Source organism: Manis javanica, chromosome 1, assembly GCF_040802235.1.
Source record: "Manis javanica isolate MJ-LG chromosome 1, MJ_LKY, whole genome shotgun sequence".
In the NCBI taxonomy this organism is placed as follows: domain Eukaryota; kingdom Metazoa; phylum Chordata; class Mammalia; order Pholidota; family Manidae; genus Manis; species Manis javanica.
Window position 1 is genome coordinate 89,224,588 of NC_133156.1, and position 27,951 is coordinate 89,252,538.

Sequence of the window (27,951 nt, forward strand, 5' to 3'; positions counted from 1 at the left end):
TGCTATTCTCAGCCACCACTACATTGTGCCATGTTTTATATACCTTTCATTGATTTCCTCAAATGACTTATGGGGCAATGAGACAGAGAGAGAGAGAAAGAGAGAGAGAGAAACTAATTAACATCAAAAACAAAAACCAACCTAGAGTGTTAAGATTATGCATGTTCTAAAATCATGACTCCTCAGTATCCCCTGCGTGGGTGGGTGGCCCCAGCCTAGGTAACAAGGGAATTACTGCTCAGAAGTGGAGTAGGAGGTTGGGCAGGGATGGAGGAGGCTTTGGCTTCCATTTCTGCTTTACTCTCTATGATCAGCAAGGCCAGCACTGAGCGGCCTTCTCATTGCTTCTCTCTCAATCCTGCTTCTCTCTATTCATTAATAAATGGCTTAGCTTCCAGAAGAGAATTCTCCAAAGCAAGAAAAATGACTTAAATTTGTTCAGTGTGGGATATATACAAAACATGTAATCAGTAGTTATCTCTGGGTGATTCCTTCTCTGTGTTTTTCTGTATTTTCCAAAGTTTCTAAAATGGCTATATACTACTTTCAGAAACAGAAAAAAATGCTTTCTTTTTTACAATTTGTTCTTCTAGAGAGAAGAAAATATTCTTAAACAAAGGTAAGTTTCTTAAGGAACACAAAGTATTTTATTAATGTTATACTTCATGAGAGGTACCTAATTTGAAAATATTAAAGTTTTGCCTGAATTAAATATAAAGCAACTGAGTGATTTTGTTCTCTTGTAAGGATGCCATATCCACCTCCCCCAAATTTGCCCTGCCTGAAGGAGTCACTAGAGGCAAATCAAAAGCCTAACATTGGCCCATTTCGCCTTGTCCTGTCTCCAGACTTTACTAGAGGGCTGAGAGGACTGGGAAGCTTTGAAAGGGAGGTCCCCACTCATTGTAAAATGGTGCCTTCCTCCCATTAACAATTAAGTTTGGGACTGCCCTCAGGGAAAACATCTCCTTTACTTTCAGTTAATCCTGGCTCCAGGGGGAAGGAATATCTTTCTGAATATTCTAAGGAATAAGGGAGCAAAGAGTAGCCTCTGTGGTGCAGTTTGAGGAGCATCCAAAGGCCCACAAGGTACTTGTTAAATGCAGGAATCCGGTCCTCACAAAGACACTTGTGAACAGGAGCATGTTTTCAGAGAGTGGTACCACATTCAGCCTTTCGCCTGCTGAATGTGCACTGAAATGCTGCTCCCGGCCATTTGGTAAGGCTCAGAGGGAATGGTCCCTAGGAGACATCCCTCCAGATGAGGGAGCAGGGTGGGGAGGCCGGGCTCAGGCACCAGCAGGGGGATGTTGGGCACTAAAAGATCAGGCAGGCACCCAGAGGGAAAGCGTGGCTAAATATGGTTTCCAGGCTGCATTCCCACTCTCTCTTAGAAGGTGATCAATCCATCGTGACAGATTGGACAGATTATGCTGTGATCTAACTTCTATGTGTCCTTCAGCTGGATCTGGGTGTTAAGGGTTTAAGGATTTGCTGGGTCTTTTCCCTAGGCACCAGGTATGTCCTAATAATTTTTAAATGTCAGAATTATATAAACCCCACAGAGAGATAAAATGATCTTAGGGAATATTGAAAGATGGATTTGAAGAAGTAGATTTGGGTCAGAGTGGGTGCAAGGTATTTGGGCCTGTTTTAATTGGTACTTACAGTCAGGAACACAGTCTCATCAAGCTCCTCTGCTTCCCTGACGACGGTCTCCAGGGTGTCCTTGGCGGTGTCCATGCTCTGCAGAAAGTGGACCATCTGGTCATGCAGGAACTCCATCTTCTTTTTCTTCACTTCCTCAAAGCTCTGGGCTTTCTCATCATACTGTGCTAAAACCTTCTTTATCATTTCCTCATTCTGTTCTTCCAGCCTTTTCTTGTTTTTACTACAGTTTTCCTAAAAACAAAATAATCAAACAATCAAAAACACTTCAGAATGAAATAAGAAGTGCATGGGTTTTGTTTGTTGGTTGGGTTTTGTTTAGTGTGTTTGTTTTAAAGAGAAACACTAGCCTTTTAAAGAATTGACCTCAGCATCTGGATAAGAGAATCACAGATTATGTACATAGTCTAAATTTCCAACTGACCACCCCCTTCACCATAGTTAGCTTGCAATGAAATTCACTGGAAGAGGGTTATCAGGAAGGATTTAGTTCATGAGTCACAAAAAAAGATAGTTGTATGGAAGTCTTGCCCACCTGCATTCCTACATGATAAAACTTAAAAATGACATCACATGGGGTAAGATTCATGGCCTTTAGGTAGTGAAGAGCATTTAGTGCCATCTTTGCCTTTCTATTAAAATCAGAGTATGAGGGAGGGAACAGTCAAGATATTGGACAATATGCTACATTCACAATGCTCTCCAGGGAGAGGGCAGCTTCCACCACAGTGGGAAAAACTTTATTGCCCATCTGGACAAACCCAGATGCCTAGGTATCCACACTACAGGGCTAGTGGTAAGGTGATAATATAATTTCCTATCTAAAAGGGTCACTTGGTGGGAGGAGGCACTAAAATTAATTAGCAGGTGTTAACTGATTTATGATAGGACTTAAGCAGACCTCTCACAAAATATGACATGGAGTCACCCTAGAGAAAAGGAAACTGTACCGGCCTTCTGCAGGGGCCCTCTGCCACTCCTGAGTGACAGTAAGGATGCCTCGGCCATCTCTATATGTGGATGGAGATTACTGCCTCCTCGCTTCATTGTGAAGGAAGCAGGGATCAGTAGCTAAGAGGGCATGAATTGATCAAAGAGAGTGGTACCATGAAAGACACTCATTTGTCCTGGGTATGAAACACTAGGCACGGACTTGGAGCATTTCTGCTGAGCTAAACCAGTGAAATGCAGGACGGTGAAGCAAGTAAGAACTCAGACCTGAATTCAAATCTTGGCTCCAACTTACTAGGATCCTGGATAATATACTTAATTCTAAGTCTCATATCCATAAAATGGGAATTGTTATTATGGTTCCCATTTCACAGATAGACTTTGAGTTAAGTGAATAATAATAACACCTAGCATATATGGCTATTGTGAGGGTTTAATTGGATAAAGCATATAAAACATCTGCCCTATCATAGTAAGTACCCAATAAATGTGTATGTGTTTTTAAGGGCAAGTTGTTTATCCTTAGATAGAAAGTAGTTTCACTGATTATAAACAAATGGAAGACTTTCAGGACCTTCACTTTTGATGTGAAAAAACCAATGGCAAACCACACCTGCACATACAAACCCCAATTCAGATTCTTTTAGCTCAGAATCATTTACTTGTGATGCCATGAACAAACCAGGTTAAAGTAGAAGGGATGTGGTGACTTACCTCAATGGTATTAAAAAAGGATTCTATCTCACTAACAAAGGCTTCAATCCTCAAGGACTTTTCTTGTAAATTTTCTAGAAATTCTGCCAACTGAACCTGAAGAAAAGAATGAAGAGATCCTTAGTGTACAACATGTGAGAAAAGAACTTAAAGCACTGAGCTCTAATTTCCTTATAAGTGTAGTATGTTTAATAGAGATTTACTATCCATGTTCACTAGAAAATCAATCTTTAAATTCTTCTTGCTGCTTCATCTAAATTGACTACAGATAATTCTGTATGATAAGCAATTAGGAGGTTTGTGAGCAAGAGCAATAGAAAAACCAGTCTATTTTCTCATGCAAGAGGAAGGACTGCTTATTAAATGGGTGAGTTCAAAAAATTCTTGTGTTAGTAGACTATTGATTTGAACTTTTTCTCCTTAGTAAGGCCTTAGTTTTTATATAATCTGAGTAGTCTCCTCATATTTGTGCCAGTGGCCTCAGGTGTCTGAGAAGGTGGTCAGAGTATCAGGCCAGAAGTCTAACACACCAAATGATGGAAACTGTCTACTAAAGAGACCAAAAGATTCTAATGCCCCTCAAAAGGTTAAAATACTCAAGGAGTGATAGCCAACTACAAGATGTATGGGTGGCAAGGGAAGATGGTACCTACTGTAGCCATAGTTATAAACCTAGCTGTACTCTATCCTGCTAAATTTAACAAGAAACAATACAGAATACCAGAGCATCAGCTACCTGATTCACTATCCACAGAATGAGGGGGAAATTACACTGATAGACGCCCCTTCAGGATGTAGCCTCTGCTTTCCGCTGTAGCCCCTGCCTCTTCTCCACAAGCCCCATTTTTCCTTGGACTCTTTCTCACCTTCGTGCTTTATCACATGGTGTTCCCCAACTCTAGAATGTCCTCACTGTCCTTGATTTCTGGAAGCACCCTATTTGATTGAAGGTTCTCCTAAGCTTCACCTTTTCAACACAACTTCCCTAACCCTCCCAGTCCCACTCCACCATTTCACCCACTTCCCAAAGGTTCGTTTCTCGGAACACTATGTTTCCACAATACTGCACTGATTTGGGGGAACTACCAGTCTGTCTTCCTTTATTTTTATTTTCATTTCCATTGACTAGCACAGTTCTTGACATAGAATGGGAGGGTAATCAATATGGAAAGAGATGGAAGGGAGAGAGTGAAGGAAGAAAAAAAGTGACAGACAGAGATAAGCTTTTACAGTGGGGCTTGAGTGGGAGGAGAAGCAAGGACCTGGAGAATCTGTAAATGCAGCCATTAATTCCTCAAAAATCACAAATGGCCTACTCACAAGATGCTAGCACATTCTCAAGTTACAACTTTTTAAACTGATTTTTAATTTAAAAATGTTGGCAACCTACTCTTAATCTTCACAGTTGATTTAATGAAATGAAGCATGCCTTTTTGGCTTTAGTCAACTAGTTTTCTACTCTTCTCTCTTTGTCATACTGTTTGGAGAAGATCAGGGAAAAAAACTTCAAACAATGGTCTTAAAGTAGGAGACATCATATATCCCTGCTTTTGAAATTTGCTTTAAATTGACAATAGACAGACTTATTTTTTAATTTCTAACTCACAGACATAGACAAAACATAATTACGAAGGTTGAAAAACTCTAGTCTCCTCTCTGCTGACAGTGCCCAGTGGTTGTTAGTTAAGTGTCATCACAGAATCAAGCACATTTCCCTGATGCTAATGTATCCCAATGCCTGCTATTTCATAGAAGAGACTGTCCCATCCTCTACTCTCAAACTTTACCAGGTAAACTTTCAACAAAATGTCACCCTGGAGAAATAGAACCAGTATCAGACAAATTGAGAACGTTTAATTTTCCAGAGGAAAAAAATGCCAAGATTCTAATATATGCTATCCTTTTGAATCAAAATGAGCCTAATAATTGTTTAACAGTAAGCTAATTGAATGATCATATGGAAAATCACTACCATTAGCAAGGCTATGGGCCGAGCAATATGGATGCAGCATGAGCTCTGGCATTAGACAGACCTGGGTACCAGTCTTAGTTCTGTCTTCCATGATCTTCGCCATATCACCTAAACTCTCTGAGCCCATTTTGTTATCTGAAAATTGACAATGACAGGCTTTTTGTGAGGGTTAAAAGAGATCTTGTATGTAAAGAGTTTAACACAGTGCCGAGCACACAGTAAGCGCTCAATTCTTTCTATTATTTGCATTTTAAGATCACTCTGGCTAATGTACAGAGGATGAATTGAAGAGACAGGAGTGAGCATTTCAGTTAGAAGGTTATTGAAAGGTAGATAAGAATCTCAAGTACTAAACAACTGATTTCAATAGTACCTCTGGGGAAGTGGAGTATTTATAATCATAAACAGAAAGATACGTATTCTGACTAATTTTTAACATTGGAAGTCTATAAGCATAGCCAGCAAGAATGCAAAGGTTTTCTGTTTTATAACATCAGTTTTGAAAATAAAGAAATATGGGGAAAACTGAAATTTAAAATGTCTTACTGTCTTGAGTACTCCATAAAATTTGCAATGAAACAATGTTATATAAATATGTATTTTTAAAGAATGATATTGGAGGTAATAGAAAATAAGTTGTGTTTTATGCTCAAAAATGTAATGTTTCATTTAAAATTATTTGGCTTTTTTGGATAATATTAAGGGCTATGCTATAAGATCCCTCACAGACAGTGAACCTTGTGTTATTTATTCTGGTGACCCCAGAACCTAGAAAAATAACTGGCATATAGTGTATATCCAATAAACATTTGTCTTAACTAAATGAATGTTTCATCTTCACTAAATGCCTAGGGCAACAGTCTTAGTTTTCTTTCAAACTATTATGCCTGAAGATGAATGTATCAAATATTGGTCTTTTCTTTTTAACTGTGAAAATATGAAAACAAATTAAATGTATGTATTATTACATACTCACATGCTTTACAATCTATTTACCTTTACAGCACTTATAGCTGTATCAAGTGTTGAGACAACATGGTCTTCATGGGTGCCAAGCATCTTGTCAACAACAGAAACCGGGCTTTTGCAAGTGTAGCAGTATGTGTCAATCTGGGCCTTTTTCCGTTCCTTTTGTTCCTTCTCAGTTATTAATTCTGATGATAATTGGTCTTGTTCTGTCCTTTCTCTGCCTGACTCACTCTGTTCAGCAGACATACTTTGTTCCACCTCACTCACAAATTCGTTTTCACTGATGTGTTCAAAAGATTCCTCCTTTCCTTGAGATAACACATCTTCAGGTGTGGATTCTGAATACAGTTCCTCTGATTGAGTGTCTTGAGCAAACACTTCGTAATTCAGGGACTCAGCAAATTCATACTCATCCTGAACAGGGCTATTGCGCAGCCTATCTTCTCTTGGCTCAGGAGGGACCATTATTTTAGGTTCTTCTTGCAGTGTTTCTTGAACACAAGTTGTACCAGTTGCAAGTTCTTCATCTGGAAAGGACACTTGTACTGGGACATTCAGATTGACTTCTAGACTTGCATTTCCTGCTTCATTACTCTGACTGCTTGTTTCATCTACTCTCTCTAGGACATGATGGGTGTCTTCAAATGGAACTGCATAGCTTATCTGCTGGGTAACCACTGTGATTTCCTCAGTGATGGGAGCTTTCTTCTGCACAGCTACATTGTCAAGGGTCTCCACATGGTCTACTGACTCTCCTTCCCTGTAAGCAGCTTTCTGTTCCTCTTCGACACTCTTCTCCCCCAAAATAGGTCCAAACCTCCCCCAAGCTTCCCCTGCTGCAGCTAGTGGTTGGTATGAGTCATCCTTGCTGACTAGCTTTTCTTCTAGACGTTGGCCTTGGTCCTTTTGAGTTTCAGATAAGTCATGGAGAATGTCATCTTTGAGTATGTACTTCTCAAAATACATTCCTGTTCCATCATCAGGATCAGAATTTCTGCTTGGAAATGATGCCTCAGAATTCACACTGTCACCTTCAGAAGCTGTCTCCCCTTCCTTCTTTTTCTCTCCAACTGTTTCTTCATATAGATCCTTGTATAAAAATGCAAGTGCAGGTGGCTCCTCTAGAAGTTCAGGATTAATGGCTTTAGCAGTGGTAGGAAATATCTGGGTTCGTGACAAAACACTTTCCTCTGCATCAAATAAAGGCATCCCATGCAACTTCAAGTCCACATCTCTATTTATGCTCTTTGGAGAGTCTCTGTCAGCTGACCTTTGGATACCCAAAGACTTGTGGGTCTCTGAGTGAGATGATTTGCTGTAGTCCTTTTCCATTCCATAAAAACTCTCATCTAATTTCACCAAGTCATATTCATGTTCTAGGGTTCTTTCCTCGGAACTTTCTGGGAAAGTGATAATATCTTCTGTAACTTCCTTTGAGAGTTCTGTTTCAACACTTAATTTCCATGGAGCTTTCTGTTTTTCTGGGTCTGGAGAGATGTTATAATCAATCAATGTATATTTTTCAAAATAATCCTCTTCACTGGGATTTGTGAGCTGATTAAAGGCTAAATCACCAGTTTCTGAATCTGTGGATATCTCCTCTTCTGTGTTATGAGTTTCCTGTTGTTTATTTTCTTTCAATGATGCAATTTTTTTATCAGAATCTCCTAACTTACTCTTTCCTGTTTTATGGAAAGCAACTGCCTCACTGTTGTCAAGGAGAGATACAGGTTTAAATGAGGTCTTCTCTTCGAAATATTCTAACTTATCTTGCAATTTTTCACTTTCTTCCTGATCAACTGAAGGAATAAATGCAGAAGCATGAATATTCAATATCTCACAGCCTTCAGAAATGATACTAAAGGCACTCTTTTGATCTTCTGAAAGTCCAGCTGGCTTACTAGTCACTCTTAGTGCTCCATCTTTTACATATATGTCTTCAGACTCCTCAGATATGTCTCTAATAGAAACTGTTTCATCAGTATTAATTGTTGCATTAGTTATAAATTGGGCATAGTTGCTGCTTGCTGAAGATTGTGGTTCATTTACATGGACATCTTTCACAGCCTCCAAGTGGTGCTTTGAAACAAGAACAGATTGTTTAGACATTTCAGATGTTAGATCTTCAGATGTTTGAATAGCATGTACTGTATGCCTGTCTGCAGTAAATTCTGACCATGGCATTTCTTGTTTCTTCACTGTACTAATTTCAGAAGAAGTTCCTGAAATAAGCGTTTGTTCTTTCACAGATGACAACAAATATGGCAGTGTTTCTAAGCTCTTTGTTTCATCAAAAGGACAGACTAAAATCCTTTCAGATTCTTTAGATGGAGATCCTTGTTTCATACTTTCTTTTGTGATACCTACTGAACCACCTTTTGATGATTCTAACACTGTGACCTGTGCCTTTTCTTCATTGTGTCTTAACATACCCTTCCTTGACTCTTCCAATACTAGATTGCCTTCCTTCGGTAAAGAGTGGTCATCTATTTCATCGTGATAAGGAAGATCCACTGGAAGGAAAATCTTGGTTTTCTCCACCAAAACATTACTTTCTAATGGATGTGGTTCGGTTCCTACTGCCCTTGGTTCCCTGATTGCTGGGTGAGCGTCTGAAATCATGGTTTCTGATTTTTCTATAATTGATGTAGTTTTAACTACTGAAAATGGTTGAGTTTCACCCAAAGAGTTATCTAATTCTTCAGGCAGAAACCTGGCTGCATTTGCAGAATAAGACTGAATTTCCTGCTGCTTCTCTCCTTCTGAAAATGCATGTAACTGCTTTTCTTCTTCTCCTTTCTCCTCCTCAATAATTTTGTGTCTTTCTTTGTGGTCTTCACTTTGATAGGCTTGATGCAGAACAGCAGCAGCTTTTGATTCTTCCAGTTTAATAGAGATAGAGCCATGTGTGATTTCTGCCTTCCCTATTCTGTTGTTATCTCTATGCTCTAACGGGGCCATAATTTCTTGTTGTTCTGCTAGTACCTTCTTTTCTGCAAAGGAACATGATCTGGTTTCTAAGTTATCTTTCTCCTCAGTTGGACTAACAGAACTGAGTTTTATTTTCTCTTCAGAAATTTTCAAGGAAGTAGGTGCTGGCATTTTTTTCTTCAGTCTGTCTTCACCAAGATCAATTAAACTTTCAGATTCTTCTACTGGCAAAATTATCATCTCTGGCTTCTCTAATTCCTTCATGATATTTTTACTTGTGAAGCTCGTTGAAGCTGATTTTGGCTTTTGTGGCACCTGATCTCCTGCATCAAATGAAAAGAGTGACTTTTCCTTTTGACTGCTTCTTGGCTCTTCCTTAAAAATATAAATATTCCATTTAGATGGAGGAGCGATTTCTGGCTTCTGGGCCCTATTACTATCAGTTACATGAAGAGGAACAGCATTTTTCACTTCTTCCCTACTAGATTTCTCACCCATGGTAGAAGATTGAATTCCAAGATGTTCCTCACCATCAGGAGAGGTAACTACCGTGTGTCGGTCCATTTCCTTTGAATAGTCTAGGATTTCTTTCTTCCCATAATCTTTACTAAGCACCTCAAAGCTGGATTTTGGCTGCTGTAAAACTTCTACATTTGATAAAAATGCAGGTTTTTCTTTAAAGTTTTGATCTTCACCAGATTTAACTAAAGTATCTCTGGATTCTTGAACAGTCTTAAGTTCTGCCTCTGGTAATAGATGATCAGTTGGTTTCCCAGTTGTACTGAAGTCAGCTGCAGCTGTACTTTTAGGCTCTATCGCAGTTGCTGATTTTTCTACAGATGGACTTGGCTGAGTTTCTAAATCTTCTTTTTCAGCAACTTTGTTATCTGGAGAGCTCAATCCAAAAAACAAACTGGACATCCATGACGTGAAAGATGAAATTCCTTTCTTTCCCTTTCCCTCAGAAAGGCCTGGCTCAACTGCCTTGGGCTGCTTGGGCAGCTTTTCTGTCACCTCAAGTGACTCTGGAGGTTGAGGTTCTTCATTTTTTTGGGTTGAGGAGAGGGGTTTTATTGATGTGTGTATTTTCACTTCAGGTGCTGGTTTCCCTCTCTCACTAGCATCATCTACAACCTTTGACTGAACCATTTGTGGCTCTTCTAATGGCTTCTCTCCAGTTAAAGGAGATACACTCCTGTGCATTTCCTTTTCATTGCCCAATTCTGGTTCTGCATCTCCTACCAGGACATGGGCTACTTTGGCAGGAGAGGGAATCGTTTCTGACTTGACATGTTCCATCGATGGGCCAGGCACTGGTTTCTGGATGATTCTTTTAGAAGGCAGTTTTATTTCCTCCTTAGGGTCTTCTTTGCAAGGCAGGGAAAATTCTGTGTTTGCTTTCTCCAACATCAAGTTTTCACTCTCTATGAAAGAAAGTGTCTGCTTCCTCTCTGCTTCATTTCTCTCTACATTTCCAGCTGGAACTAAAGACTTTGGTTTGGGGGACAGTTTTATTTCTTCAGGAGAGTAAGGTTTAGTTGATAAGGTCTCTATGTTACCATTAGAGGTATTGAGAGTAGATACTGATTCTTGGAACGATAAAGGAGATTCTTCAGCAGAATGTGGCTGAACCTGCTTTCCGATTTCCCATGTATGGTCTTTATCTGATACAGCAGCCTTGAGCTGCCCTGTAGTCAGATCACTGCTGGCAGAGGAAACCAGCTGCACAGACCCCAGGACTCTTCCTTCAGGATGACTTGTCAAGTCCCTTTCTGGCTTTTCCAGCAGCCAGTTTTCATTCTTTGGAGAAAGCAGGGTCTCTTTCATTTGTGTTTCTTTAACATCTGTAGGCTCAGGTGTCATAAACGGCTGTGTATCTTCCAAAGGCAAGTTCTCTTTCATAAACAAAAATTGTTTAATACCCAGATCTTGTTTATCTGCAAAAGACCTGCTTACATCAGGTAATTTAACAACTTGATCTGAATGAAGTGTGCTTTCAGGCTCCTCTTTTTCCACAGGGTCAGAAGCAGCAGTCTTCGATGGTTCTGTTATACTCTGGGGTACATGGAATGAATTTGGTTGGTCTGTTTCTTCATTTAGTTTTGTTACACTATCTCCTGCCACTTGTGCCTTCAAGTTTCCTGTTGGCAGTAATGGGCTAATTTCTTGTTTCACTCCTTTTTTAAAGTCATCTGAATGTTTCAACTCCTCTGATAATCCTCTTAAAGAAAAAGTATTTGGCTGAAGTTCTGGGCTGTCTTCTTTAACTAGAGAGGTAAATGCTTCTTTTGACCCTAAGTTGACTGCCTCAGGAGAGAAAGATTGAATTTCTTGATTCTGAGTTTCCTCCCTAAGGTATGATGGAACCTCTGGAATTTCAGGCACTGTAGCTGACACACGGAGTTCCCTATTTTCTTCTTTTCCCTCTTCTCTGCTCCTAAGCTCAGCTAGGCCCTTTTCTAAGGCAGAATCGGCTATTTCAGTTATGGGAGGTTTTATCTGTTTTTTATCTATGGATCCACTTGCCCTACCACAACCACCAGTGAATTCTGACCCAGCACTTGGTAATTCTGACACTTGGGGTGGCTTGTCTTTCTCCTCAGTTTCCAAAGAAAGCTCTGCCAGAGCAAGATCTTGTTTTTCGGACAGGAAACTTCCCTGAGCTGGAGAAAATGTCTCCATTGCCTGTTTGTTCTTATCATCACTGAGGGTTGGTAATGTTGGAGCTAAATTTTCTGACACTAAATTTTCCAACTTGGGAGGAGAAGTTGCCATTTCCTCACTTTTGCCTCTTTTTGGAACTCTATGCCTGGGTGCAGGTGACACATTTTGTGTGGAAGGAAGTTCAGTTTCTTTTTTCTTTATCTCACTACCTAGGCTGAGAGAAGGCACATGTTCAGGCCCTGACCCCTCTAAGGCAGACACATGATTCTTTTTCTGTGATAAAACCAAATGTTCAGAGTCAAGGACTGTAGAAAATGAAAGACTTTCACTGTTTTCCACTCTTGTTGCCTTTGATACATCTGAATCCTGAGAAGACAGTGTTTTGATTACTGACAACCCAGGTTTAATTTCTTCAGTTTCTACCTTTGACAAAATAGAATTCTCTGATACAGAGGATACGCTTGGAGGTGAATCAAATTTAATTTCCTTCTTGGCTTCTGACCAAATTGGACATTTGGATCCAGAAGCTTCAGTGGGAGAAGAACTAGCTTTACTTGCTACCTTTTCTTCTTCTTTAGAAAGTGAATGTTCATCTGTAGCTATTACCAGTGTTGGCAAACTGCTTCCTAATTCACTCTTTCCTACTTTTGTTAAGATTGGATGTTCTATAGGCATGGTAAGAGGAGGTAAATCTGTTGGGATTTCTTCTCTTGCTAATTTGATTAAGCTTGAATCATGCTTAGTTATAGATGTTGTGGTTATTGAAGAGCTGGATTCAATTTCTTTCTTTATTTCTTCTGACAAAGCTGAAAATTCTGGTGCAGATGGTCCAGGTTCAACTTCTTTCTCCTCTCCTGGTGAAGATGACTGCAGTGTTTTAGGTGTACCAGTTATTTTAGAATCATGTTCCACTTCCATTTTCACTGCTGAAAAAATCTCAGGCCCAGATAAAGATGTTTCCTTTTGAGGTGAACATGGTTGTAACAGTTTAGGCTCATTTTCTGACAGCATCCTCTTTTCCAGTTCAGATGTCACAGATGAAGCTAAACTGGGTTTGACATCTTTCTTCTGCTCGTCTACCAAGTCAGGCAGAACTGAGTATTTCATCCCAGACCCTGGAACATTTGGGGACTGAGGCTCCATTTCTTGATCCCGTGATACAAGCGCTGTAGCTTCTAGAGAATCAGGCACAATTTCTTCCTTACTTTTAACTTTCAACAAAGCCATCTGTTCATTTTCAGCTTTTGGAGTGAGTGGTGCATTGGGTTCTTGTTCTTTATTAATTGCATGGACTGAATCAGGTGAAATGGAATGCTGCGAGGCAGGCAAAACAGGTTTGGTTTCTTCCTTTACCGTGGATGACTGTGCAGGTAAAGAAATAGGCGTTACAGCAACTGATGGACTAGTCTTAATTTCTCCTTTCTCCAATTCACTGGTTAAATGTGGCAGAATTGAGTCTTCAGACTCAAGTTCTACAAGTGTTTCAGTTAAGTGCTTCTGTGTCAAAATGAGATATTCAGATACAGATGCTGAGATTGTTTGAACATCTGGCTTAATTTCTGCCATCTCTGCTTTATTCGTTGAAGATGGCACACTCAAGCCTTCAAGTGCAGACACTAAAGGGGAAGGTTCAGCCTGTTGCTTCTGTAACGAACTGGGATACTCTGGTGCAGGCATAATAGCTGTGGGTGCAATGTCTTCCTCAGCTGCTTCCGAAAAGCAGGAATATCCTGAAGCAGATACTGCAGTGAACAGTGAATTGTGCTCAATTTCATTTTTGTTTGTTTCTGAGGTTCTATATGGGGGTATCGAAACTTGTGAAGCTGAGTCTGGAGAAAAAAGTTCAGCTTCTTCGGTGTCTTCATCTGATAAAACAGTGTGTTCAGATGGTGATGTTAAGCACATTGGAGACTCACACTCAAATTCTCTTTTCTCTGTTTCCTGAATTGCATAGGGTGGAAATGAGAATTCTGACACAAATGCAGAGTCTGGAGAAAAAGGTCCGATGTCTTCTTGCTCTTCTTCTGAGAAATTCTTGGGTGAGGAGGCACCTTTTAGATTTAAAGGGGATCTGTAGACAATTTCCTCCTCCTGTGATTCTGGTGATGCACATGGTGGTACTGAAAATTCAGAAACAGAGGTGGAAGAGGGTGTGCACCTCTCCATCTCTTCCTCTAATAGGACCACATGTTCAGATGGGGTAGCTGAAAGCAGTGGGGACTGACGCCCAGAAAGCTTCTCTGGTGCGCATGGTGGGAGAGAGTGATCAGATGCACAGGCCACATCTGGGGGATACAATGCAGCATCTTCCCCCTCTTCTGACAGAACCGTGTGCTCAGAAACATCTTTTGATGGTAATGGGGACACATAACCAATTATTTCCTTTGGGGATTCCTGTGTTACATTTGGTGGAACTGCATATTGGGAAGTCAGTGCTGAATCTGGTGTGATGCACTCAAATTTGAGGCCCTCTTCTGACAGGACGGTGGGTTCTGATGCAGCAGGTGAAACCAGTGGGAACTGGTGCTCAGAAGGCTTCTCCGGTGCACATGGTGGGAGAGAGTGATCAGATGCAGAGGCCACATCTGGGGGGTACAATGCAGCATCTTCCCCCTCTTCTGACAGAACCGTGGGCTCAGAAACATCTTTTGACATTAATGGGGACACATAACCAATTATTTCCTTTGGGGATTCCTGTGTTACATTTGGTGGAACTGCATATTGGGAAGTCAGTGCTGAATCTGGTGTGATGCACTCAAATTTTAGGCCCTCTTCTGACAGGACGGTGGGTTCTGATGCAGCAGGTGAAACCAGTGGGGACTGGTGCCCAGAAGGCTTCTCCGGTGCACATGGTGGGAGAGAGTGATCAGATGCAGAGGCCACATCTGGGGGGTACAATGCAGTGTCTTCCCCCTCTTCTGACAGAACTGTGTGCTCAGAAACATATTTTGATGGTAATGGGGACACATCATGAATTATTTTCTTTGGGGATTCCTGTGTTACATTTGGTGGAACTGCATATTGGGAAGTCAGTGCTGAATCTGGTGTGATGCACTCAAATTTGAGGCCCTCTTCTGACAGGACGGTGGGTTCTGATGCAGCAGCTGAAAGCGGTGGGGACTGGCACTCAGAAGGCTTCTCATTTGCGGACGGTGAGAGAGAGTGTTCAGGTACAGAGGTTACACTGGGGGAATAAGGTTCAAATTCCTCATTCTCCTCTTCTGACAAAACTTTATGTTCAGATATAGCTTTTCTATTGAATAGAGAAACTGGCTCTACTTCTTGCTTCTCTAGTTTATGGTTCAAATCCTGTGGGACTGAATACTCTGAAACAAAAACAGAATCAGTGGAAACAGACTCATTTTCCTCTCTTTCTTCCACAGACAAAGCAGCGTGTTCGGGTGTTGCTGTTGTCAGTAACGGGAGAGTGGTCTCCTCTTCTTTCCAGTCCACTTCGGGGGCCAAACGTGGTGGGAAGGCCTTCTCTGAAAATGATGGACTTCCTGGGTAATCAGGCTCTATGATCTCTTCTTCCACTAAATTGGAATCTTCAGGTTCGGGGGAAGCAGCTACTGGTAGAGACACTTCTGTTTTTTCTTCTTCTGGTTCCTCTAACTCTAGAGGTTCAGAAAGAGAAATGGACGGCTCAGGTAGGTTTTCTTCCTTCACTCCTTTAACACTGAGATGAGCAGGGGCCAGTTGTTCTGAGACTGGTTCTGCCCTTTCTAGTGAAGTCAGGTCCAGTTCTTCTCTCTGTGTGCCAAAATCTTCTGGGATAGATGCTGCCAGACCTGGTGCACATGTTTCCAGAGATTCCTTCTCTGCCTGCAGTGAAATGGAATGGTCAGCAGAATACACATCCTCCTTCTTTATCTCATCCATTAAAGTTGGTGAGACTGAAGAGTCACACTCTGAAGTTACAATTTCTTGTGAATCAGGCTCAAATTCTTCCTTGGCTGCTTCCAGCAACACAGCTGCAGATATATCAGATGGAAGAGAAGAAGGCTCAGTTTCACAGGGTTTTGCTTCATTGCCTGGCTGTTGTTGCATGGACTGTGATGGGCTGAGCTCTGTTTTTCGTTCTGATGTGTCATTATTTGTGTGCTTGGTGGCAGACGTGGTCTTTAGGGGAGAATCAAAGTAAATTTTCTGTTGATCCTCATGCCTGAATAAGGAGGTCAGGGACTTTGATTGTTTGGAGAGTGCACCTCTCCGGGGTGAAGCAAGCTCTTTTCCTTTATCATCTTCTGTGCTTTGGGCTACTAATTTGCCTGTTTTGGAAACTATATTAGAATCACGAATGCCCAAATCTGGCTCTAGACTAATGGATGCCTCTTTCCCCTTCCTATAATGTATTTCTTTAATTACATAACCCTTTGGTAATGTTCCATAAAATTGTAGAGGAATTAATTCTTCTTTAACTGAATTAAACATCTTGATTTTATATTCTACTGTTCCTATGTAGACTGGCCTTAACACTAATGGCTTGTGTTCTTTGTATATCGCCCCAGTAATAGGAGGTATATCTGAAGTGGTCTTCTTTTTTCTCATTTTATCATATATGCCAGTAGATGACTTCTCTTTCTGGGCACTTAGTACCAGGGTTTCTGAAATTAAAGGATCTTTTTTGTTTGCTGGCACATCTTGGGATTCAAAAGAATTTCTTTTTTTGTTGCCTTTTCGATGCAATGATGGTGAGCCATGCTTTGACTTAGGCCTTCTTTTTCGAACTTTTTTAACCTCATCCACAATAAAGGAAACATTCCCTGGAGGAGAATTCATAGTCGACCCTTCCGGACTATACACACCAGAAGTCTGACTTTCTTCTGAGGCCCAAGGAGTAGAAGACCTGCTTGAATTGGTCTCCCAGGTTATTCCACTATCATCCCGTTGAACTGTCACCATGGAAAAGGAGGGGTCAGATATGATACACTTCTGCTTGATCTTGCCTTCTTCATCCTGGTCTGATAAACTATAGTAAATAATAATATTATTAATAATTACACATATATTAATAATAATTATTATATTATACTTACTACATATTATAATAATAAGTAAATATCCTATTTTTACTGGGTAAAGGATTAAGCTGAAATTAATTTATGTAGATAAATATTGCTATCCACACCCAAAATTGGGACATATACAAAATAAAGTTCAAATATTGAAGTCAGGATACCAAATACAATAACACATCCCAGGCTGGAATGTATATTCCACAAATTCAAAGGAAAGCTAAAGTTAAATTCACTCCCTTCCCTTATCAGGATTGCCCCCCAGACCTGCCGTGGCTCCTCAGTCACTCAGGCTCACTCTCTGGTCACCAGGACCTTCATAATGGCTCTGTGCCTGTGTCCTCTGTTACAACTTTCACCACCCTGACCTACCTTCTTATTACTCACCCTTAGGTTATTTCATTAGCTTCCTCACTAGTCAGCTCGTATCACATTTACCTCCTACCCTCCCCCACCCTCAAATGAGGATGACCTACCCATTGTTTCAGACCAGCTTTACTAAACATTTTCATCATGCCAGTCCTTGCTCAAAAATCCCAGTAAATTCCTAATACCTGTAGGAAAAGAAGTCCCAAAATATTTAATTTAATCCCTAGCTGACCTTACTTCCAAGTACCCACTTCCACCCTACCACTACATGGTACACAACTGTTTTAACTACATAATTTGCTGTCCAGTAAACATATTGCAGGAACTCTGAGCCAGGGTCATGAAAGCAAAACAGTTCACTGAACATGGAGACATCAACAAAAATCAGCCTACATCAGCCTACCGTGCCGAGCTTGCCTCATCTATACACCAGGGATCATAATAGACCCAACCTCATACGGTTGCTCTGAAAATTAAATTGGTTAATGCACATGAAATGCTTAGGAAAAGTACCTGGCATATGGCTAGTGCCCAGGAAACATTACCTGTAGTCAGGCCTTTCATACAATCTTTGGACTGGAGATGAAGGGAGCCTGTGTGTGGTCATTTTCAACCGCTAAAGGTGTTTGGAAAGGTGGTCTCCTTAGACCGAATCCATATTCCCCAAGAGATGGCTGGCTTCAGTTGCCATTGGGCCTCAGTCTCAGACTGTGTGGCACTCTTCTCCAGAATTTTCTTTAATTGCTCCTCCCCTGTGCTCATGCTTTTCCTCCATTTATAATTCTTATCCCTGACCTTACTCTTTTCTGTATATCTAAATTCTATCTAACTTTCAAGGCTTAGTTTAAAAACATCTGCTATGACTATTCCTGACAAATTCAGCAGTCATATTTACCATCACTTCATAAACATAAGTTCAAGATTAAAACTCCAAGGCTATCTCCCTCTAAGCATATGGCTACAATTTGAGATAAATAACAAAACTACTGACTGGCTTATACCTTTTCTACAACAACAGAAACAAAAACAAAAAGCTCCTTATGCTAAAAACACTAAGTATAAGTATTAAATTAGGGTACTTTTTAAAAACATACATAGCTCCTGTTTAGGTCCCTTGCTAATGATTTTTTATAATCAGTCACTGCTTACATCAGTGGCTCAACTCTGGACACATTTTGGAATCACCAACAGGGAGCTTTTAAAAAATGTTGATGTCACCCCAAACCCTTCCTCACAGAGACTCTGGTTTAATTCTACTAAGGTAGGATCTGAGCTTTCTATGTTTTTCTTTTATAAGCTTCCAAATGACTCCAATACACAATCAGAATTGGAAATCATGCACATAACCAGTCCTAACTTTGAAACTTAAATAGTACATGCCTTTCTTGCTTGCTCTGAACCTCCTCCTAGCTTGTTATGTTAGACTTAAGGGCAAGAACATAAATCCTTGCAGGTGCATTCTACTTCCCTTTCTTAAACTTCAGTTTCCCCAGCAACCTCTTGCAAAGAGCATATGGACTGCTGAGATTTGATCTTCTTAGCTCTTCAGACTGAAGAGCTAAAGTGAGTGCAGCCTGGGGCAAGCCAGAACCCCTGTGCCACTGGTCTTCAATAGCAAGCAGCCTCATCCATTCACCTTAATGTACTATAAATAATCTCATTTTCTATACATGCCATGAGTAAAAAGGACTGGAAAGCAGTGAGAAGAACTAGCTTCTCCATTTCCCTGGTAACTCTGCTCTCACTTATTTGCTTTGGTATTAAATACTGAGCTTAATTAGGAAGTAATACCTTATCTTGGTCCTGGACCAAAACTTATTTTCAAATGTTTTTTCGGGCTCTTTAATATACCTAATTAAAGTTATTCCTCAGAATTTTCAATTCCTTCTACCCCTTTCTCCCTTCTATTTAACTTAACAGAAGCAGGATGAAATTGAAAATTGAGGTTATGACATGAATCTGGGAAGTGAGCATTTTGAATGCCTGTGATTATAGTAGTATTACAAAAGCAATTATAAATTCAATTTAGAGTTAATTATTGATTGTAAATTCGATGTACTCAACCAGAGTTTCCATTACTAGCTAGAATGAGTTCATAAATGCTTAGCAGAATACCCAAATGGAGATTGTGAAAAGATAGAGCCTTACTGAGGTGGGTTCACTCAATCATTTGTTTCTCCACTTAATAAAATGTGTTGAGTTTGAATACTAGAAATACAAATATAAAGACACAGAGTCTTCTCTCAAGAAATTCAAAATTTAACAGGAGACAGAACTAAACATTTTAATACAGTGTGATAAGTAGTGTAACAGAAAAGAGGCAAGATTCAGTGAGAACATAAAGAAGAGAAAACTTCACAGAGGAGATTCTTGAGTTGGATTTTGAAGAAGAAATAGGGAGTTTGCCAAATGGCTGAGGTGTGAGGATGAGGAGGACATTCCAGGAAAATGTCACAGGATATGCAAAATGTATGTATGAATAAATCAGTCTGGCTCACTGAGAAACCTGAAGTATTTTTGAGACATCTGGATTACTGGAGGGAAGCAAAGAAATAAAAGAATGACAGAGCCAACAGGAATCAGAAAATGACTATATTAGCATGTGTAAAGCGATAGCCCAAGTACTCACATTTCACTCAGTCTAAAGAAACAGTTTCTCTTAATAGAAGAGAAATGATCCCCATAGAGTCCAGAATGTATTTGTTACTCAGGAATACAATAGATCACATCTATGTAAATGTACATGTCAGCTTTTTATATTTAATCGATATTGGCTATGAACATTATCTCATTCAACTCTCCTCTGATTCTCCCAGAGCAACCTTCTGATTATTAGTTGTTTTCCCATGTAGATTTATCTATGGGAGTGAGGAAAGACACATTTTGATTCAGATCACTTCTTCCCTGCTGAACAGTTGGACAAGGAGAAGGAAGGGTCAACAAGTCTCAATTTGATCAGGAAAGAATAGACTGATACCAGAGCTGAGTGCCAAAGACATTTCCTTCCTTTTGAGGATAAACTTTATCTGAACAAGGAAGTATCCTTCTATTACTATTTGCTGAGAATTTTCATTTCTTTAAATAATGAATGAATGTTAAATCTCATTAAACAGATTTTATGCAACTGTGGAGACAACCATATCCTTTATTCTGTTAATGTGGTGAATTATGATTGATTTCCAGATACCAAATCAACTCCTGAAATGACCTAATGTGATTGTAATGTATTATACCTTTCATGTGATCCTGGATTTTGTTTACTAATACTTTGTTTGGGAATTTTGTTCCTGTATTCATAAATAATTGGCTCGTAATCTCTTTCTTACAATGACCTTATCAGGTTTTTGTATCAAGATTGTGCTACATCTAAAAACAAATTGGGAAGTGTTCTCTCCTTTATTAGTCTCTGGAAGAGATTGTGGAAGGTTGTATTATTTCTCCCTTGAGTATTTCATATATTTTACTGATGTAGTCATCTGGACCTGGAGTCTTTGGAGTAAGATTTCAAGTTAGCAATTTAATTTATTTAACAGTTATGTGACTACTTGGAATTTCTATCTCTTTTTCTGTCAGTTTGGTATGTTGTATTTTTCTAAGAATTGACTGATTTAACCTAAATTTTAAAAAAGTGATTTGAGAAGAATATCAGATTAAATTTTTTCATAATATCCTTTCAGGATCTCTTAAATTTTTATAAGACCTAAAATGTTATCCATTTTTCCATTCCTAATATTGGTTATTTATGTCTTTTCCTTTTTTTTCTTTATAATAACTGCTACAGATTATCATTTAGTAATCTTTTCAAATAAAGTATAGCTTCATTGATGTTTCCTATCTCATAAATGTCTGCTTTTCATTATTTCCTTTCCTCAACTTTCTTTGAGTTTAATTTGCAATTATTTTTCTATCTTCTTGAGATAGATTAAATCATTGATTCCCACTTTTATCCTTTTCAAATACATTAACTTAAGGCTATGCATTTCTCTATAAGCAAGTATTTTGATGTATCACACAAAAGTTGGCATATAATATTTTCATTATTATTATTTTCAAAGTATTTTCAAAGAATCTTGATGGTTGATTTCTCATCTGCCCCAGAGATTATTTAAAAATATGGGGATTTAGTAACTACCTTTTTACTAGTGATTTCTAGTTTAATTGGATTGTGGCCAGATAATTTATACTTTGAGATTTGCTGAAATTTGCTTTATAGCTATATGGCTGACTTTTTTTCTTAATGTATTCTTGAAAAGAATGTGTCTTTCAGCTTTTCAGCAGCATTTTATATACATCAAGTAAGTCATTCTTACTAGTTGTCTTACTTGTCTTGTATTATCTTTAGCGATTTGTCTTTTTATCAGCTACTGAGAGAGTTCTATTAAAATTCCATATTATAATGATGAATCTGTTTCTCTTTGTGGTTCTGTTAATATTGTATTTATATATTTTGAAGCTATGTTATTAGGCATTAGTAAATTTCAGATACTTATTTTTCTGGAAAATTTAACTTTTGACCATAATGGAATGTCTATTTTATTTGTAAATAATTATTTTTGCTCAAAGTGCACTTTGATAGTAATAAAATTTTGCTTTGATATGAATAAAGCTCTACCACCCAGGTTTTGATTAATATTTCCATGGTACATCTTTTTGCATTTTTATTTTTAGATTTCCTGTATTTTTATATTTTACATGTGTCTCTTATAAGCAGCACAAAGATTTTTAAAATCAACTCTGACAATTTAAATGGTGCATTTAATTCATTTGAACTTAATTACCAGTATAATTTCCAAATATTTGGGGTTAAATCTTCTATGTTGGTATTTGCATTCAATTTGTACTACCTATTCTATGTCCCTTTTCCTCCCCTTTCTTTCCTTATTTTGCATTGAATATTTATTATTATTCAATTTTTCACCTCTATTAGCTTGGCAGTTATATTTAATTATTCTTTTAGTGATTACTCTAGAGATTAAAATACACATCCTTTATTCATTACCAAATAACATAAATTGGCATTTTTATCTCCTCAGAAACAACACAAAGACCATAAATCACTTTAGTTTCAACTTACATTGTAATTGTATATTTTAATGCTATAAAGGTTTTGAAATCCCATAGACACAATTTTATTGTTTTAAACTGTCAATATTCATTTAGGTTTACAAAGATACTGAATATTTTTAATTGTGTTTTATTCCTTTCTTCATCTCCAATATTCCATCTGGAATCAATTTCCTCCACCCAAAGAATCCCTTTTGGTATTTCCTTTAGAGTGATTCTGCTGGTGTCAAATTCTGCCTACATTTTTCTTGAAAGTCTTTTTATACTTCTATACTTGAAGAATATTTTAAGGGTATAAAATTCTAGATTGGCAGATATTTTCTCTCAACACTTTTAAAAATGTCACTCCACTGTCTTCTATTTTCCACTATTTCATTGATAAATCAACTGTGATGTAATGTTGCTTTTCTGAAGATAATCTGGATTGTTTCCCCATCATCAGCCCCCAGCTATTTTTAGGATCTTTTTTTAAATTTTCTCAAGTATTATCTTCATGTGTATACAAATATTATTCTGCTTGGAGTTTATATAGTTTCTCAAATCTGTAGATTAATGTCTTTCATCATTTATGAGAAATTCTAAGCCATACTCTGCTCAAATATAGCTTCATTCCCTTTTTGCTCTTCTCTTTTTCTGAATAAATTAGAACTTCTCACTGTTCCCTATTTGTGCTTCATTGGGATTTCTCTTCCATTCTATCATTCAGTACACTAATTCTGACTTCAAATGTATCAAAACTGCTACTAAAATGATCAAATATGTTATTTTTTGTTATTGTATTTTTCAGTTCTAGAATTTCAATATTTTTTATTGAAATAGTTGATATACAATATTATATTGACTTTAGGTATACAACACAGTGGTTCAACAGTTATCCACCTTATTAAATCCTCTTTGCCAATAATATAGTTACTAACTGTCAACATAGGAAGGTGTTAAAGAATCATTGGCTATATTCTCCAAGCTGTACTACCATCCCCATGACCAAGTTGAGAATTTTCATGTCTCCTTACCTCTCCATTCCCCCACTCCCCCATGGTAATCACCAGTCAGTTCTCAGTGTCTATGAGTCTACTGCTATTTTGTTCATTTTGTTTTGCTTTGTATTTATATTCCACAAATAAATGAAATCATACCATGCTTGTCTTTCTTCACCTGGTTTATTTTACTGAGCAGAATATCCTCTAGGCCCATCCATATTATCCATATTGTTGCAAATAGCAGGATTTCTTTCTTTTTTATGGCTGAATAATATTCCATTGTGTATATGTACCACATCTTTATTCATCTACTGATGGACACTTAGGTTGCTTCCATATCTTGGCTATTGTGCCTAATGTGGTCATAACATGGGGGTGCACATATCTTTTCACATCAGAGATTTTGTTTTCTTTGGGTAAATCCCTAGAAGTGAAATTACTGAATTGTATGGTATGTCTATTTTTAATTTTTCAAGGACCCTCCCTACTGCTTTCTGCAGCAGCTGCACCAGTGTGCATGCCTCCCAACCGTGAGGGCCCCTTTCTCACATCTTCACCGGCACCTGTGGTTTCATCTGTTTGTTGTTGTTGGATGGTGGCCATCTGACTGGTGTGCATTGGGGCTGTGCTGTGGCTTGATGTGCATGTCCTGGACAATTAGTGATGTGCGCATCTTCTTATGTGCCTGTTGGCCATCAGTGTTTCTTAGGAAAAAGTCTGTTCAGATCACCCACCCATTTTTTTTTTTTTTGGTGTTGAGGCATATGAGTTCTTCATATATTTTGGATGTTAACCCCTTTTGGATAAGTCATTTACAAATATATCCTCCCATAGTGTAGGATGCCTTTTCGTTCTGTCAATGGTGTCCCTTGCTATACAAAGTCTTTTTAGTTTGATGTAGTTGCACTTGTTCAATTTCTATTTTGTTTCCCTTGCCTGGGAAGATATGTCCAGAAAAAAATCGCTCATGCTTATGTTCAGGATATTTTTGCTTATGTTTTCTTCTAAAAGTTTCATGATTTTGTATCTTACATTTAGGTCTTTAATCCATTTCAAGTTAACTTTTGTCTGTGGTGTTAGACAATAATCCAGTTTCGTTCTCTTGCATGTAGTTGTCCAGGTTTCCCAACACCAGCTATTGAAGAGACTGTCTTTTCCCTATTGTATAGTCATGGCTCCTTTACCATATATTAATTAGTTTATTTCTGTGCACTCTATTCTGGTCCATTGATCAATGGGCCTGTTCTTGTGCCAGTATCATACTGTTTTGACTATTGTGGTTTTGTAGTATAGCGTGAAGTCAGGGGGCATAATACCTCTGCCTGTCAGGCAGCAAAGTCTGACTACTGCTGGGCCAAGCAGGCTGGGCAGGCAAGTGGGTGCACAGGAAGCACTTTGGGGCTGAGCCACCAGCAAGGGGGTAGAGCATTTGGGGTTAGCTCCTGTAAGTGCCCAACCAATTGGGCTAAGGGAAAGTTGGGGAATAACTCATTGTCCCCCTGCCTTTTCTCCTGTGGAGAGAGCTCCCTCTGACCCTCTCCCTCTAGTACCCTTCCTGCTGCTGGTAAATCTTTCAAACTGTTGCCTCTGTGCTGGATCTCAGCAGGGCCCACAGAGAATGCCTGTCTTCCACAAGTGGCAGGAGTCTCAGCCTCCCAGAGTGCTCCAGCTCTCCCTGGTTTCCAGACCTGTTAATCACCAAAGCCCAGTGCAATGTGGACTTATGATCCCAGAGCATATCTCCAGGGCCAGGTATACAGAGTTCCTGTACACCTCCATTCCTCTCCTCTACATTCTTCTCCTTGTTACCTGTAGGCTCAGCTGGGAAAAGGATTTGGGTTCAAAATGATTGTGGGCCTGCCACTTTACCCTTCTCTGTGTGGTCTTCTCTTTTTCACCAGGGATACGTGGTCTTTTCGGCAGTCTTCAGGTCATTTTCAGAGTTAGTTGTATTTGCTTCCTTCATGTGTGGGCAGAGATTTCTGCCTTGCTTTCCTACTCCATCTTTTTTCTGCAAAAGTCTAGAATTTCCATTCTTTTGTTTCCAGTTCTTTGACATAGTTCTCAATCTTGTCTTTTACTGCCATGTTCCCCTCTCCCTATAAATAATTTAAGCATTACAGAAGCCCCATCTACCTCCTGGAGCCCTTCCCTTTTCATAGCAATCCAGCTGTCCCCTGAATAAGCATGATCCTTTGTGGGATGAAAGCATGGAGGATTTATATTCTCTGATAATTTTCTTAATTACCCCCCACCATAGCTCTAAATTTCCCCCCATAAACCTTAATTTATATTTTGTTGTGTGATTTAGTAGTTTGTGTGTCCCTGTCCCTTCATATAGTGAAACAGGACTATGATAAATAATAAACAGTGTTTTGGTATGTTTGCTGGTAATATTCTTAGGTGCCACTATTAAATTGACATTATATTTTCTAAATTTATCTTTTTGTGAGTTGCATTAGTATATATCAGTTTTCAAGAGATGAATTTAATTAAACGTGCTGGAAAAAGTCTTACTTCTGAAGTTCCAAAATGAAGGATAAAGTCCTGGAACATGACCATGTCAAAACATCCCTGTATTTCCTGTTTAAGTACTGCTCACCCTCCCTAGATACATCCTCTCTCTTTTCCCTTTAGCTAAAACAGAGATTTGTAACTTATTGAAAATTAAATTATTAATCATGAATGGAATAAGCCTTGTGGTTTCATAATCTTCCTCACTTTATAAGAGAGGAAACCAAAGAAAGAGAATATAGTTGACCTTGAATAAGATGGAGGTTAGGGGCACCATCCCCCCACCCTACAGCAGTCAAAAATCCATGTATAACTTTTGACTCCCCAGAATTTAACTACTAATTGCCTTCTGTTTACTGGAAGACTTATGGATAACATAAACAGTCAATTAACATATTTTGTATGTTGTAGGCATTATATACTGTATTCTTACAATAAAGTAAGCTAGAGAAAAGAAAATGTTTCAAAATGTCGCAAACTCCCTCAAATTTTCCAATATATTTATTGAAAAAAATCAGTGTATTAGTTGACCTCTACAGTTCAAACCTGTGTTATTCAAGGGTTAATCGTACAAGTATATACAAATTGAAATTTCTAAATAGGAAAGTGATAGCCATTAAAGTGGAGCTACCAAAATGAAATTTCCCTTATTCCATCCTCACCTTTGTTTTGAATTGTTACTCTCATTTTTTACTTAAAGAAAAGAACCACATTTTTGAATAACTGAAACCCATCTTCAATCTATTTTTTATCTGAAGGCTAGGATTTGCAACTATTATATTTCATCTCTATTGGGCTCAAGATTTGTATTCCAGGAACCAAAAGTTCCTTTCTCAGCAGTTAAAACTGACATTAAAGTTCCTTACAGGAATATAATTATGAACAATACCTTAGATTTTCATGATGCCTTAGTCTACTCCAAGCAGTCACAGTGCACTAAAAGAAAGTATATAAAACAAAAGTATGTATGGCAGGATTTTTTTCCTACCAAATCTGTTAAAGTACACTAAGTATCAATTGTTATAACATAGCAATGAAGTCACATATGATCTTGTTTATATTGCAAACTATGAAAAACATATTTTTAAAGCATAAAACAAGAAGCAAGCCTGTGATCTTGTCATATAAATTGTTAGTATTTTATGTGGGCCTTAAAAAATGAACTAAGAGTTCTTAAAAATGAAATCACTAATTCAACAATTAATATTTCACTAAGAATTAATTGAATACCCATGTCCTTAGCAGAAAATTAATCATATGCTTTGCTGAACTAAAGTAATATAAAATAGCTTAGGCTAAAAGGAGCTTAAATGCCATTAGGGGATTAAGAAAAACTTCATGAAACCATGAATGAGAAAAATTGCTGTACAACATTGTCATGCCCTAATATAAAGCGCTCTTTTTGTAGGTATACTAAAAGCCACTTAAGTTCATTGTGGAGAGAAGAATAAGCATCTTATCTTCACAATAACCATCATTTTGCAAGCCTGGAATTTAGGACTCTCTACTATTAGAAACGCATTTGTCTTTCTATCTTAACCTCCCACTCTTTCCCTTCATGAACCCTGTGCTCCAGTCAAACACTGGTCTTGCCCCTCATGCCTTTGCTTACATCCTTTACTTCATTTGGAATGAATCACCTCTGTATGTCCTAACTTTACCCTTTTCAGAGACCAGCTCATATACCAACTTCTCCATGTAGCTGTCAATAATTCTGTGAGCCAAATGTAATTTTCTTCCTCTGAACTCCTGGAATCTTCATGTAATCTTCTGTTATGGCATTTACCACCCTTTAGCATTCCTTTTACATATATCTTAGCTACTCTACAAGATTGTGAACTACCTGTGCACAGGGATCATGTCTTTTAGCAGTTCTTTCAGGGGCTCTCCTCTTATGAAGTCTTTCCAAAACATTCATCTTCATTTCCAGAGGAACAACTCTTTTACTTTTGCAGTCATTTTTTCAGCTTCAGTAATATTTAATTAAATCATATAAAAATAATAAGTGTAACTAGTATAAAATGTTTGGGAATAATCACAATTGACCCTTACTAAAAATGCAAACTCAAAATGATGGGTATTATTATAAAGTGGCCTGCTGCAGGGAGTGGTTAGCTTGCCTTTGGGCATCAGTGTG

At 38.5% G+C, this 27,951-nt stretch overlaps 1 protein-coding gene across 3 annotated transcripts in view; it reads right to left on the reverse strand.

Annotated features, from left to right (window-relative positions):
- The window catches only part of CMYA5 (cardiomyopathy associated 5), a 101,322-nt gene that overhangs the window by 39,616 nt on the left and 33,755 nt on the right, over nucleotides 1-27,951 (reverse strand). For 2 of the 3 annotated variants that reach the window (XR_012130398.1, XM_036999990.2), the window contains exons 2-5: nucleotides 6,302-16,841; nucleotides 3,334-3,429; nucleotides 1,669-1,902; nucleotides 44-66 (exon numbers count right to left, since the gene is read on the reverse strand). Coding sequence is in view for 1 of the 3 variants with exons in the window: in XM_036999990.2 (XP_036855885.2) it covers nucleotides 44-66; nucleotides 1,669-1,902; nucleotides 3,334-3,429; nucleotides 6,302-16,841 (10,893 nt within the window). In the remaining 2 variants the exon portion in view is untranslated. The remainder of the gene's footprint in view (nucleotides 1-43; nucleotides 67-1,668; nucleotides 1,903-3,333; nucleotides 3,430-6,301; nucleotides 16,842-27,951) is intronic. The other variant, XR_012130403.1, reaches the window with a different exon arrangement.